The sequence below is a fragment of the Arachis ipaensis genome, chromosome B09, assembly GCF_000816755.2.
Source record: "Arachis ipaensis cultivar K30076 chromosome B09, Araip1.1, whole genome shotgun sequence".
Lineage (NCBI taxonomy): Eukaryota > Viridiplantae > Streptophyta > Magnoliopsida > Fabales > Fabaceae > Arachis > Arachis ipaensis.
This window is the reverse complement of record NC_029793.2, coordinates 33,804,230-33,818,959: the sequence shown is the minus strand read 5'-3', so window position 1 is coordinate 33,818,959 and position 14,730 is coordinate 33,804,230. Positions and strand designations below refer to the sequence as shown.

Here is a 14,730-nt window from a genome sequence, read left to right as displayed (position 1 = left end):
AATTCCTTTCTTGACCGTTGATCCACAGTAGAATTCCATAACCTCTATTTTCTTTATTTTTTCAGAAATGGGTATGAGAGAGAAGGAAGCTTTAGCAAACTACTTTCGGGTACCACAAATGAAAATATTTTCTGATAATGCCTTAGATCTGATTTCTTCTTCTTTCTTCTTTATAGTTAACACCTTTTTCTTCTAGGATGTGAACCCTAGTATAGCCATCTTGTCATACGTGGGTGAGAGAAGAGAAGAAAGAGAACAAAGAGTTGGTTTAGTGGAGAAGGGATTAGTTCAGATGCAAATAGAGTTGCATTGCTTTAGTTAGCTACCAATTCAAATTGATTGAATGGACTTGGATCTCTTCTTGGGCTTGTGATGAATCATGGGCTTGATTCATCAGTTTGTGACCTGAAGCCCTCCTTGATTTCTCATGGGGCCAGCCATTTGTTTTATGGATATGGATAATTAGTGGGCTTCTCTTTCTCCTTGTTGCTATGTCTGAAACAAGATAGATTTCTATCTTAACAAAGCTTTTCTTTGTTTCATTGGTTTGGGCTGCTGCACAATTATTTTGGGCTTGTATCACTAGCTGAAATAATTAAATCCAATTGGATATTGAACCCAATAAATCAATGTTTGCCATCATCATTAAGTTAATTATATTCTTAACTCAACAGCAATTTTTTCAAGTATTGTTAGAAAAATGAGAATTTTTCATCCTTCAAATTTGGTAATTTTATGTCAATTTTTTCTAAAAAAATTATTGTGAATGACTAAATTATTTTGAAAAATAAAAAAATTTAGAGATAAAATTTTACTGAATTGACTCTAAATTTTACTAAATTGACTCCAACAAAAGCAACAAACACAACGAGCGCATAAATCACACACTTCTTCTCTTCTTCGCGTATTTCCTTCTCATCGTCCTTCGTCTAAGAAGAGGTCGAGCCAGAATTGGGGGGAGGAGTGAAGCTGTCACCGGACTTCTTGGTCTCTAGTAGCTTAGCCTGGCAAGCAGCTTCATTTTTCTTAGCCTGCTTGAGTTTTTTATAAGCGTCCAAGCTGTTGACCATTTTATCTAAAAAAAAAAGACTTAGCATGTACAAGTAGTGTATATAGAAAGCTATCTACAAAATAAAACTATCTATTTAACTAGATCCACACATAATTTGGTTTGGCTATCAAAATTTTTTTGGTGTTGAGATTAGGAGCTCGATCCCAATACTCTTGAAACAAAGTCACGATCAATTGTTCATTCTTGTCAAGTTCCTCGAAGTTGTATTTTTTATGACCACTGACTCTTCCGTCCAATGCAGGTAGAATATATATTGGGATTTTTTATTCAAATAGAAAGGTCGGACACCTTCAATAGGTCAAATTTTGAAGTAGTAATTTTTAAAGTCATGAAAAAACTCTTCAAAAATAGAGAACACTTTCCTACCTTGAATCACTCAAAAAGAGGTCCATTATTATTTTTTTGAATTAAAAGGTTTTGTTTGAAACAGGCAAAAGAAAATCTTAAGGGATAAGAGAAGGTCAAGCACCCGACTAACCATCTAGTAGATTTCCATAAACTCCTATGAATTTGGATGAAATTGGGTAGGAGCAACTCGGGAAGTCAACAACACATCTTGTTCAAAATTGAAAAATGGGATTTTCATGCTTAATCTAAGAAACAGACACTCATACATGAATAAAAAGCATGGTTTTGACTTGTTGAATCAGGCGTAACAGATTCTCTCTTGAAGATCAGGGGATATTAGAACATACTTCTCATCATCTTCTTGAATTTTAGAGATAAGGTGCTTAAGCTAAAAATTTTCTAAGATTTTCATATCCATTACAGACATAGTTGCTAATACTGTGTTGTCTACCCAATCTAACTCGGCAAAAATATTAGAAGGCATAATTTAAACTATTGAAGATACATACAGATCGTACACCTATCAAAGAAAATAACTAGCCATGTAAAATACTACAAGTCAGACAACATGACACACTAAAGGTCAGATTATTTTCAATAATCACATTCAAGTAACTTTTGGATTTCTAATAGAAACAGAGGCCATAAACATGGCCAACGATCATAGAATCTCCAGCAGTGTCATCTTCATTGGTAATGATAGCACCACTTGGGAGCAAGGTAAGCCCCGAAATCATGTGCATTGGTAATTTAACCTTGTTTTAAATTCTATGCATAGTTACCAAGAAAACTGAAAAGGCGCGCCAGCAGTTACTAAATGCAAAATGTCACATTAATCAAAATCACGTCAAGTCAACCAACCTCCTCAATTAAAATCATGTTGTGAAACCGACCTATAGAATGATCAGATTCGAGTACTAAACTGTACGACTTGTTTAGAATACAAATGCCATCATGATTTACCTACCTAATTGCTCGAGTCCGACTTACGTAAAGTCGACTTCGAGCAGGAGCACTGTTCATACCCTAACCCAGTATTGAAGCTAAGCCCAAAGTGAACAAACATAGTATATAAAAGAGAAAGGTCCAAGAGATCCTTTCTTATCCACCGATCTGAGCAAGGAGCGGGTCTCTCGATCCACACACTCGACCCAACTTGTGCAGCAATAAAATCTCAACTACACTGACCTGTATCCCTACAAACTCGCCCACTATTTCAAATATGGGATCTCAATAGCCCCTAAATACAAGGAAAATAATCACCCATTATTATAGGTGGAAAAGTTACAAAGTGATAGTCAGACCATCACTCTAATTGTATAAATACCCCCATCACACACAGGTATTTCATGAACCCAATTCACAAAAAACCTGCTTAAACCCTTAATAACTTAGGCATCAGAGTCCTTTGCAAGTATCACCCACCAACCTCACTCAAAGACTTCGGACGGCTTCGCTTAGTTGGAAAAGACATCCAAACATTCATTATAAGGAATATGAAACTCACATTCAAACCCAATTTACTTCAGTTTCAGGTAAACCTCGAAACAATATGTATTAAGAATTTAATTTTATACCACTATTATTGTAAAAAAATTACACAAATAATTAATTTGTATTATTACATTAACAAAATAATTAATTTATTAAATTTATTATTTAAAATATTATTTAAATGTATGAATATGATTAAATAGTTATATAAACTTGTTTACATTATCAGTATCAAAATTAAATTAGTTTATTAAGTTTAAATATGCTAGTATCTAAAGTATTTAGAGAAATGCAAATAAGTATTTTTTTAAGAGTAAATCACACAAATAAATAATTTAGCTTCTAATATTACATAAAATGTCGGATAATTTACCAAAATAAAATATTTGAGCTTCAATATTACTGAAATATAACTTTTGCAAAATGGATACTAAAATATAACTTTCTAGTAATCTATGTAAACCGCGAGAGGGATCCTACAGATTCAAAGTATACATAAACCGCTGCACCCCTCCAGCGGTTTACGTTGAAACAAAATTAGGCCAGAAACCGCGGTAGGGGTCTCGCGGTTTCTGTGGAGGATGCAAATAGGCATAAACTGCGACAGGGATCCAGCGGTTTATGCCTGCACCTACTTTGCCTATAAATACCCACCAAGGGGAAGTGGTGCAATGGTAGAGAGTCATTTTCACATCTTCACAAATGAGTGAGGAGAGTTTTTTGGTCCTAGTCCACTGCTCTGGAAAAATTAAAAAAAAAAAAAAATCAAAAGGCACGGTGTTAAGTTTACTGACAAAGAATTGGTTAGTATTTTTATCCGTTCGACAAATACTTTGTTAGAACTAAAGACGAGCATATTGCAAAAGGTAGGGTTGTGTGGGTCCAAGTGGGTAAGGAAGGTGTTCTACAAGATTCCGATTGCAGTTGTGTCTACTGGTGTGCAGTATAAAACATTTGTGATAGGGTCGAACGAAGATATGCAGGTTTTATTTTATTGTCGGCGCAGTTTTTTGGAGGTGAGAATACACGAGCTGTATGCCAAGTTGGAAGATGGTGTCGACAGTTCTGGTGCATCAGCACCGAATCCTCAGTCGATGATGGTGGGGGGTGCCTCAACTTCGATGCCTGTCGTTGCAGCTGGTGGTCTTTTGGTTGAACCTCTATCTGTTCCACCAATGGCAGCTAGGTCACCTGGTTTGATTCCTGCTCTTTTTGGTGAGGGTAAGTCGGATCATGTTTAGAATGTGATGCGAGAGGATGATCTGGACGATGAGCCAGATCACATATTGGGGGACAGTGAGGAGGATACTCCCAGGACCCCACCAGCATGTCAGGGGCCATCCAGTTCTGGGTCAGGCTAACAACCGCCACATTTCTCGACAGTGAACTTGGAAGCAATCGGCTAGCAACCGAACATAGATCCCACCTTTGGAGGCCAGGGATTACACGAGGGAAATCCTTCTGGAGAATTTCAGATTGTCCAATCTTTCCAGACTAAGGAGGAAGCTGTGTTGAGTGTTAAGGATTATAGCATCCGTCGTGGAGTTCAGTATCGGGTGATGGAGTCAGATCATCTGAAGTTTCATGGGAGATGCAATGAGTTTGGGAACGGCTGCACGTGGTTGATTCGCATCACACTTCGGCAGCGTAAGGTTAATTGGGAGGTTAGAAGGTACAGCGGACCTCACACTTGCTTGGCCACTTCGATTTCGAGCGACCACCGACAGCTCGATCACCACGTCATTTGTGCGAGGATCTTTTCGTTGGTTAGGGCGGATGCAGCGGTTACGATAAAGGTGTTGCAAGAAGCTACTGAGGCAACCTATGGATTCAGGCTTAGTTATAGAAAGGTGTGGATGGCAAAACAGAAGGCAGTTGCACAAATATATGGGGATTGGAAAGAGTCATACGCCGAGTTGCCACGTTGGATCCTAGGGGTACAAGCCACGATGGAAGGAACTGTGGCATTGTTGAATACTTCTCCGGTGCGTGTTGGTGATCACGTTGATGAGTCTACGAGGTACTTTCATCGTATTTTCTGGACATTCCCTCCATGCATTGAGGCATTTAGGCATTGCAAGCCACTAGTTAGCATTGACGGGACTCATCTGTATGGGAAGTATGGCAGGAATTTGCTCCTGGCAATCGTGCAATATGGAAACTCGAATATCTTGCCCGTTGCCTTTGCACTTATGGCAGGGGAGAATGCGGAGTCTTGGGCTTTTTTCTTATCCCACTTGCGTTAACATGTGACCCCACAAGAAGGCATTCTGGTGATTTCTAACAGGCACAATGGCATTAAAGCTGCACTGGAGGCAACTGACAGTGCATGGCTACCGCCTCATGCATATCGAGTGTATTTCATTCAACACGTTGCCACTAACTTTGCCCTCAGTTTCAAGGATCAGGATGCGCGGCGGCTACTAGTGAATGCAGCATACGCCAAGACTGAGGCAGAGTTTGACTATTAGTTTGATATTATGAGGACTGAGAATCCGGCCATGTGTGATTGGGCCAACCGATTGGAGTATGATAAGTGGACCAACACTAGGATGGAGGTAGACGGTTTGGCCACATGACGACAAATATATCTGAGTGTGTAAATTCTGTATTAAAGGGGAAACAGAATCTGCCGATCACTGCACTAGTGAAGTCCACATATGGGAGGCTGGCAGAGCTTTTTGTCATCCTAGGATAGACTACAGAGGCGCAGTTAGGATCTGGCCAACAGTTTTGCCAGGCACTGGTAAAGGCGATAGAGCGCAACTTGAGAGACTCGAGGTGCTTCACTGTTACTTTGTTTGACAGACATCAGTCTGAGTATACTGTGGCTGAGACGACTCCTACCGACCCTCTCCAGATATGGTATGATCCTGTCATGCAGAGGCATGTTCTGTTGCCTCCAGACACTATAAATACACCTACTTGGACGTAGAATGTGAGAGACATGAACAAAATCAGTTTAAATTCCATCACTGATAATTTTAACCCATAGATACTAAACAAGTTTAACCCGAAATAGATACTAAACTTATCATTTTAAATACAAATAAATAAAGATTAAATATAACACTCAAATCTTTAGATTAAAATAAACAAAAACTAAACTTATGATTTCACAATTTAAATCTTAAATTTAGAAAGCCAAACTACAAAACTTATAATCTTAAAATTTAGGAATGGAAAATACAATCATTAGGTTCAACGTACAAAATTTAAATATTATATTTTAAAAACCCTAACAACTAAAACTATAACACTTGAATTTAAACTTATATGTTTAAAAGTTAGAATTTTAAAACTTACATTTGATCCTATTTATAAATTTGACATTGTAACTTTGAAATCCTAAACTGGCCAATCCTAAATTATGTGTTCTAACTACCAAACCCAAACACTACATTTAATGATATATGAAATATAACAAATAAAAAACTACAAACTTACCTCTTCGTCGATGTTGCCGGCTATGTGCGCAACGCCGTTGGGCTGGTAAAAACTATGTTCGTCCGCCATGGTCCCGGCCCCAGAAAAGTGGTTCTCCCCACCAAATTTTCCTCTTCCCTTCTCTCTAAAAAACGTCCCTTTCACTCTCTAACAATTTCAATTTACGCTCAAAATGAATAATCCGCGACTCCCTTTCGCGTATTTACGGTAGAGCATAAACCACTGGACCCCTTCGCGGTTTATGCATGTTTCATCTTTACACAGAAACCGTGGGACCCCTACCGTGATTTCTGGCCATTTTTCCTCTCAACATAAACCGCGAGACCCGGCCCCTACCGCGGTTTATGTATACTTTGAATCCATGGGATGCCTCTCGCAGTTTACATAGATTACTAGAAAGTAGTATTTTGGTTTCCACTTTACAAAAGTTGTATTTCGATAAAATTGAAGCTCAAATATTTTATTTTAGTAAATTGTCCTAAAATGTCCTAATTAAAATTCGATTATATTTTTATTTTTTTTATACGTAAATCGTTACAAAATACTGAAATTTGTAAATCATATAGCCTCAAACAATTAAATAAGGTATAATTTTGGAGTGCAATTATTGTAAAAAAATTAACATAAAAAACAATATTGCATTTATATTGTATTATATTTATATGCAATCGTTTTTTATATGTACTTAGTAAATTTGGTCAATAATGTTTTAACTTCAATTCTTACGGATATTTTTGATAAATTATACAAAATACCTAAAGACAACAAACTTGACCAGACAAAAAACTACCACATTTCTAAATATATATCAATGTTTCATTGATTTTATTTTTACAAATCAAACATGATAATAATATATATTTGATAACATTATTCCTAAGAAACATATTCTTAATAATAATATTACTAGATATTTCATGAAAATTATAAAATGAATGGTGATTAATCTTTTATTTTATTACTTTACCAACTTTTTCGATCTAAATTCTAAGGTTTTAGGCTTCCTAACGAATCAAGCTATTGAGAAGTTGGACTATTAATATGCGTAATTGCGTGAAATATTGAAGTTCCACATAATTTAAGTATGAAAAAATTAAAGAAAATCTCAATAATCTAGAATCAAGTTTAACACTCTACATGTCAAATTCTTAGAGTCTGTTTGAAAAATTTCAAAAGCTACTTTTTTAGACTTTTGACTTATGAAAAGTCACACTAATAGTATTTGGTATATTTTTTTAAATATGTTTTTAACTTTTTGAAAAGTTGTTTAAGAGCTTTTGAAAAAGTAAAAAAATTTGACTTCTCTGATTCTCAAAAGCTATTTTATCGCTCCTATTTAAATACAATTTTAAGATGAGTATTTCTATGATAACTTTCCAAACACAAAATAACGCATTTATAATATAAGTCCTTATGTTTTAAGCTCTTTTTTTAAAAGAACTTAATTAAGTTGTTTACCCATACCGACCCTTAATCTAATCCTAAAATCATGATCTCATTTATAAAATATCAACAAAAAAATTAATGTTAATAAAGTCGCCAGATCTGAGCATAGAAAGAAATGGCATAGTTACACAGAAGCCATGTATCATGTATGCCAATTACTGTGAGGGAACATTTCCTGTAAATATTTACAAAAGACCCTAATTGTTGCATGCAAAAGGAAAATATAGACAATGGGAAGTTCAAGATCAATGCTTCTTGTTCTGAATCTAAGTCTGTTCAACTCTTGATGAATTCTTCTTGGATTTCTTGTTGGTTTCAGAATGAGACACCTTGAAGGCAGTTAGAAACATTTATCATTAGCCACATACAAACGAGGGTATTCTTACAAAAGGAAAACTTTTACAAAAGCCAATGTTATACAAGAAAATGTCATAATAATTGGAAAAGAGAATATGCAATTGAGAAAGGTGGTATTATTTACTCACTATATGGGACTTCCACTCAAATTTACCATTTCCTTGACCAGAAAGATGGTGGAAAATATGAACAAGCACAACAGCATCCAGGGCAGCATATTCTAGCTGCACATATAAAACCGTATTAGATTATTAAATAAATGACTCCATTTAAACTTCAAACAGATTATAGAACTTTAAACAGAAGATGCATCGTGTTATTTGTACACTAAAATGTGGGTGCTTATTGACACCAAAGTTAAATGCAAGGTTGGAAAATAAGAGTTTTAACTTTAAGTGTTGATTTCCTTCGTAATATGTGATAAAATTTGTTTCTCCTTCCCAATGACGTTTAAAGAAAAAAAAGAAAGGAAAAATTGAGCAGTTTAAAGTAACTTTAAACTTAGTTGCATTCATTATTTCGGAAAATTAAATAGCTATGGCATTAATTAAGTGAAGACTATTTTCATAATTTCCTTTATTCTCTTCCTTGAGTAGAAAGTATCTTCCTATTTCAGTTTTCATATAACAACTATATCTTTGATATAGTGAGGTACATAAAAGCCCTTTTCATATTATAAAATTTAAATTCTTCCTCTTTGAATTATAGTAACAAGTTATTACCCCACTCAAATAAGTTCTTTTTGCTTTATCAGTTACAATTAAATTTGGGTTAATGACTATTTTAGCATATCGGTCCCATGCTAAAAGTTGTGTGTTGATAATTCTTTATCCTATTGTCTTATGCAACTTCGTATATATTATGTGTTCTGTAGATTATAATGTGTCTAATTCAGTGGTAAACATTTGAGCTTAAGCATCTATTTTTATTCCAAATCCTTTTATAACTAGAGACAGATGCCAAACTCATTAATTTCATAAAGCTCTAACTCTTTTTTTCAGTTCAAAGTTCAAACGTATTTTCAAAATGTTAATTTAGGAATCGACACATGTTCTATGAAGGCACTGTTTTGCATCTAAAATTTTTACAGCTTTTAGTTTGTTATACTATGCTTTTTATTTGTTATTCTGTCTACTTTTGTGCTTGAGACATAAAACAATTTGATTTCGACAAACTTTATAGGCTCGTGTGTGCAACATACATGCTTTGTGCTAGTAATCTTGTTAAACATCCTCCTAAATACTAGTAAATGAATGAAAAAAAAAATAGATACAATCAATGTCTTGAAAGAACTTCTCCATTTAATAATGATTGATGTAGGAAGATGTTTAGGAGAATTAATCAAGAGGATAAATAATTGTAATATGTTAACGAGTGTTCTTAAAGCACATGTTAAGTAGATAAAAATAGTAACCAAACCCTAAATAATTTCTCATCCATAAATGATAAAGTGAGTTTTAGCTCAATATTCGAGGAGTTTGGTGTTCAAAAAATATTTTTCCAAATTAAAAGGACTGACTTCAGACATGATTCATAACAGGGCGCAACGAAGATGAAAGGCTTTAAATGAATAACAAAGAGGAACGGAGAAATTAGCATTACTTGATTTGGAGTTAAAGGTCTTTGCTCCCAGTTGCTGTTTCGTCTTGTCTTGTTTAGACTAGCTCCCAGTATTTTCTGATATAAAAGATACAAGCTGTGTCAAAATAAGCCATGACAAAAAGAATCGAGTGTTTCAAAGATTACCCCCCACAAGTGTTAAGTGCATAAAAGAAAGACCTGAGACACCAAAAGGGCATTCACATGTACAGTACCTCCGTTAACCTGGCCAAACCACCCCGAGGTTCTTTAAAAATATTCTGAATGTCCAATAACAGTTCGTAGTTCTTGAAGCATTTCAATTCTGGATATGACTGAGCAAGTTGCCTTGTATCACATTGGAAATTATACCCTGAAAAACATAAGCCACGGAGGAGTAATGGACTAATGGTTACCAGTAAAGACATTCAAAGCAGCATAAGCGTTTGAGCCACTATGAAGCATAACATGACCATACTAGCTATTGATAGCCGCTTGCTCATTCAAGTTAAAATAATAATGGCACAAAAAATTAGCGTTAAATGTTCACCAAAAGTATTTTTTGGTTGATACATTCACAAGACTAATGAATTTTAACATTTTCTTACCAAGTTTTAGAATTCTAGGTGACATCAAAATGTGTGTTAGACAATCGTCTAAAGTGTCAGGCACCTCGCTATGTAACTTTATCAGATCAAAGATGAAAGCCTTCTTTTCAGATGCAATTTGCATGATTGAGACCTGAAAAAAGAGAATTGATGGAGAAAGGAAAACAGGATAATCAAGAGTTTCACCTTTGAGACTTGGAAGGCTAGAGATCCTAACAACTAATTTCATATGATTCAAATAAATGGGGGAAAACGGAAAATGCATGGAGAAACACTAATCCATCAGAAAGATCAATTTAATTTACCTTATTTGGCTTGCTGCCTTTTACATAATTAGGTTTCCATTCACAATCAAGACCGACAACTTTAAAACCATCTATATGACTTGTTGCATCAAGCAAACCTTCAACTTCATCAACCCAAATGATGTCTTCAACTAGTAGTTCATCAAGATGCAAATAACGCCCTTCTTGTATAGTTGTTTCAGGTACTAAAAGACAAAAGATATAGTGTTTGTCATCTGAGGATAACATTGCAGATATTTGACATTCTACATAACAATCATGTAAATTAAACAAAATAGCAATAACATCAACCATGAGCTGATAACAAAAGCTCCAGCATGTGCAGAACAATCCACAAAGGTAGGTGTGTCAAACAGGTCGGCACAGCCTAATTAACAATAAAAAATGGGCTGCACTTACTCCATAGCTGGCTAAACAGGTTAGCAATACTGCAGCCCAAACAGTTTAACTCTATACCACCGATCAAATTGTTCCTTCCAAGACTGAGGAATAAAATGGAAGTCCCTTTTTTACACCTCTTTTTTAACAAGTTTTTTCAAGCTCCAAGCTCAGAATTGAAATGGCTTACGTTTGATATCCAAAAACCTGTCAAGGGAGTATCGTTGGCATAATTCATCAACTTTCTCTGTGTAACCAGCTTCCATTGCCAAATAAACCTTGAAAAGATAAATGCTAACCATTACAACACAATCTTTCAAGAACTCACTGGGCCAATAACGGCTAAGAATATGTCAAGAAAGAACTAAGATATTGCAATGGAAAATTAGTAAATAATATCTATACGCTCCACAACTATTTTAGCATAAAACTGTAATAATTTTCAATTATGCATTTGATGCAATAATAATACTTCCTTCAAGCAAAGTTACTTGGTCACTTCCAGGCTTCATAGCCTCGTGAGCACCTCACACTGTTCAAGTCAACTCAATCAGACATCAACATCAGGAACAGAAATCATCAACCTCTGTGTCCTCACTCCAGTTTCAAGATATTCAACATATTTTGTTCATTATATCCACTATTCCACCATAATCAATTCAAATAGTTTCCGTGTTGGGTAGCACGAAGATGAAATCGAGGCACATATGTACTGATATACATGTAAGCTGTAGAACTGGTAAAAAATAAACTTAAAAAAATGAAATTCATATTTTGGCTAAGTAAGACACACAAGGACGTTGTCCAACCAGGATTGCTGATAAGCACCATGCAACTAATGGAGAATAAGAAATAGGTTCTCTAAGAGCCCATAGACAAGAAAATCAAAATAGGAAGCAATAAAAATTCGAGTTTACGTTTGCAGTAACAAAATGTTGACACCATGTAGTACAAGAAGACTGACAATGAGATAGTTTAAAACAAAAGTAAAGCTTTACTCTATGCACAATCTCCAGCTGTATATACTTGTTTAAGTATGCACGTAGAATGACAGTCATTGTGCAAAAGATAACGATAATTACTCACCAAATATTCCATAAGCTGTCTATCATTATTTATTCTTGCCTCAGCAACATCCCAACATCCTTTCTCAGCTAGGTTCTTTAGCGAGCTACAAATCAATGCGGTAATCTTATAAATGAAAATAAAAAAAAGGAAAAGGGGAGGTGGAATTGTATCTATTATGATTTCAACAAATCAGACAGCCGCTGAGGTAAAATACACTAACCTTTCCTTACACCTTTTGTATACATCCGGGAAATCCTGCTTTAAATTATTTTTCTTGATAATCTCATATGCATCCTTTAGCATGTTCTTCTCAACGAACTCCTCAATAAGGGTGCATAGCATTGGCTTCCCCATATACGTCGCCCACTTCTCTGCTGCTTTGTATTGTTTGCTCTTTATCATATCTAGGAGAAATGACTGGCCATAATGACTGATAGAGAAATGCTCCATTAAAGCGACAGCTATTACATACTGCTGGGATTCTAGTAGTTCAACAATATACCGCTCAACAAATTCTTTTGCCGTACCACAACTTACACCATCATTTTCTTTAATTGGGCACATTGCTTTCTCAAAATTTGATAATTTTACATCAAAAGTCTCCAATAGTTTCATGACAATCTTTTCATCATGAAAGATCTGGCCCCTAATAATATCAACAATTAGATGGGCAGCCAAATCTTTCACTTCCAAGGAGTCCTCCAAAGTATTTGATCTTTTCAAAAAGCGGCGGAAAGCAGATATAATTAAATGGGTAAATCCATGACTATCATCTTCAAATAGAGGAGCCAAGTATAGGCATTGAACAGTAAAAGTTGCTGGTCCAGGCTTTGGATCATTTTGGAGCACAAGACATACTTGATACTGAAGTGCTCGGAACTTTGCTGTCGCCTTACATGTTCCTATGCAATTTCATTAGAATTGAAACAAAGTTGAAGTGTAAGTAAAACAATGTATGTTGATGAGACAGAACCACATGAAATCAAATGAATAATCAAATGCAACTGCAACAAAGATGTTTGCTAACTTGTTATTATTATAAAGAAATTCTCCTACTTATTTAAAAGTAGCCAACAAACTTTATCAACACCTCCTATATCTGAAATTATAAAATATTGGATTCAGACAAATGTTCAGTTACAGCACTTCAAAACAATCACCTTCCTGTTCTTGTGCACCCTTGTTTATGACTTTCAGAAACTTTATGATCTAATGTGAACACTTTAAACACATGGGCAATGACAGATTAAAAAAGCCATCATACATGTAAAGTCAAAAGAAAAACTGGATAATTGCATATCACAACATTCCCCTGCCCCACGCATAACCTTCCTATGAGAAGTGGAAGAATGAGAGCTTGGATAATTAATCTTTGGACATGACAGAAAGAGTATCACTAAAAATCCTATGATGGCCTATGATGGATATTTGCAGCACAAAAGGGAAACGTTAGACGTGGGGATACTCGAGACATGCCTCAAGTACTAGGGTTCAGACGGGTTGAACATGTTTACCGTACAAACATAGGAAAATAAATGCCAATCAGTCTAGCTAAGTATATGAGAGAAACAAATTATCAAGGTTAATTGAAGCATTTCAGCAAACAGGTAGCAGTCATCATCTGAAAGTCCCTGTAATACCACTTGGCAGTTGGCACACAAGTAAAATTGCATAGAGAAGGTACGCATACCATAAAAATAACATTCTTTCAGCAGATATAGAAATACTGCCGGCGATACATGCTTTAAATCATAGAAAGCATGGGTACATAAGGTCCCCATTCCAATGGCATTGTCTATTTTTGTTCCCATCTTGACTACAGTCTTCTCCAAATCCTCCCAGTCAAGAACTGTAATCAAAGCAACAATGTGTTAGATAACCCCTTAAAAGATTCTAAATTAAACTCAGTCAGAGAAAGTCATTGAACTTTGATAATGGTTATCAGTGATAACCAACATTAAACTATTTTTCAATTTTATATAGAAAAGAAAAATAGAGCCTGTTGTAGAAACAGGTAAAACTTGCAGCATTGTTACTCTTGGAACGTAAAAGTTTAAGAATGCGTTGTACACTTGATTCAAACAGAGATCACAATGCAGATTCTCACTCTGATCATGATAATCACAGTTTTATGAACCAAAATTCGGAGGTTAAACCGCGTTGGATACTTATATTATTCACATTAAACTAAGAATTTTCTTCAGGCAAAATGCTCTTACACTGATTAGCGATCAAGGACACCAACACATGAATTCATTAGATTACGTTGATTTTGATAAACACCATGCTCCAAACCTCTTTGGAGACAAGTTTATACCCCTAAAATAGTTTAAAAAGAAAGAAACAAAGAAGGAGGTTCTGTAGAATTATCTCCCCTTCCCCTCCCCTCTCTAATTTTTTATTATCTTTTTAAATATGACCAGTAATAATAAAACAGTCCATGCAAAATAAGAAAGAGACTTACGAGAGAAAAAAAAAACAAGAGAATGGAAGAAGCGAAAGGAAACTTACGCAGTGGAAAATAGCGGAACCAAATTTTGATAGAAAAAGATCCGGAGTTAGTAAATGGTATCAATCTCTCTCTCACTGACTTGGCCAACACCCACCCCCCACGCATGAATTTAAATCT

General features: G+C 35.3%; 2 protein-coding genes across 4 annotated transcripts; one reads left to right on the top strand and one right to left on the bottom strand.

The window, feature by feature from the left end:
- On the top strand, positions 2,071 to 5,385 carry LOC107615324. Its single transcript, XM_016317406.1, has 4 exons — positions 2,071 to 2,140; positions 3,755 to 4,135; positions 4,334 to 5,126; positions 5,202 to 5,385. Exons 1-4 carry the CDS (start codon positions 2,071 to 2,073, stop codon positions 5,383 to 5,385), a joined length of 1,428 nt encoding a protein of 475 aa, XP_016172892.1.
- On the bottom strand, positions 7,838 to 14,705 carry LOC107619447. 3 transcript variants are annotated; one of them, XM_016321738.2, is made up of 11 exons: positions 14,613 to 14,705; positions 13,792 to 13,950; positions 12,322 to 13,003; positions 12,120 to 12,204; positions 11,224 to 11,311; positions 10,656 to 10,840; positions 10,351 to 10,483; positions 9,979 to 10,115; positions 9,767 to 9,841; positions 8,293 to 8,388; positions 7,838 to 8,136 (listed from the first exon to the last, which is right to left on the bottom strand). In XM_016321738.2, exons 2-11 carry the CDS (start codon positions 13,910 to 13,912, stop codon positions 8,074 to 8,076), a joined length of 1,665 nt encoding a protein of 554 aa, XP_016177224.1. In that variant the 5' UTR covers positions 13,913 to 13,950; positions 14,613 to 14,705; the 3' UTR covers positions 7,838 to 8,073. The 3 variants fall into 3 exon arrangements, with proteins under 3 accessions (XP_016177224.1, XP_020966731.1, XP_016177225.1); XM_021111072.1 differs by having other exon boundaries at positions 14,566 to 14,628; XM_016321739.2 differs by lacking the exon at positions 14,613 to 14,705 and adding an exon at positions 14,321 to 14,482.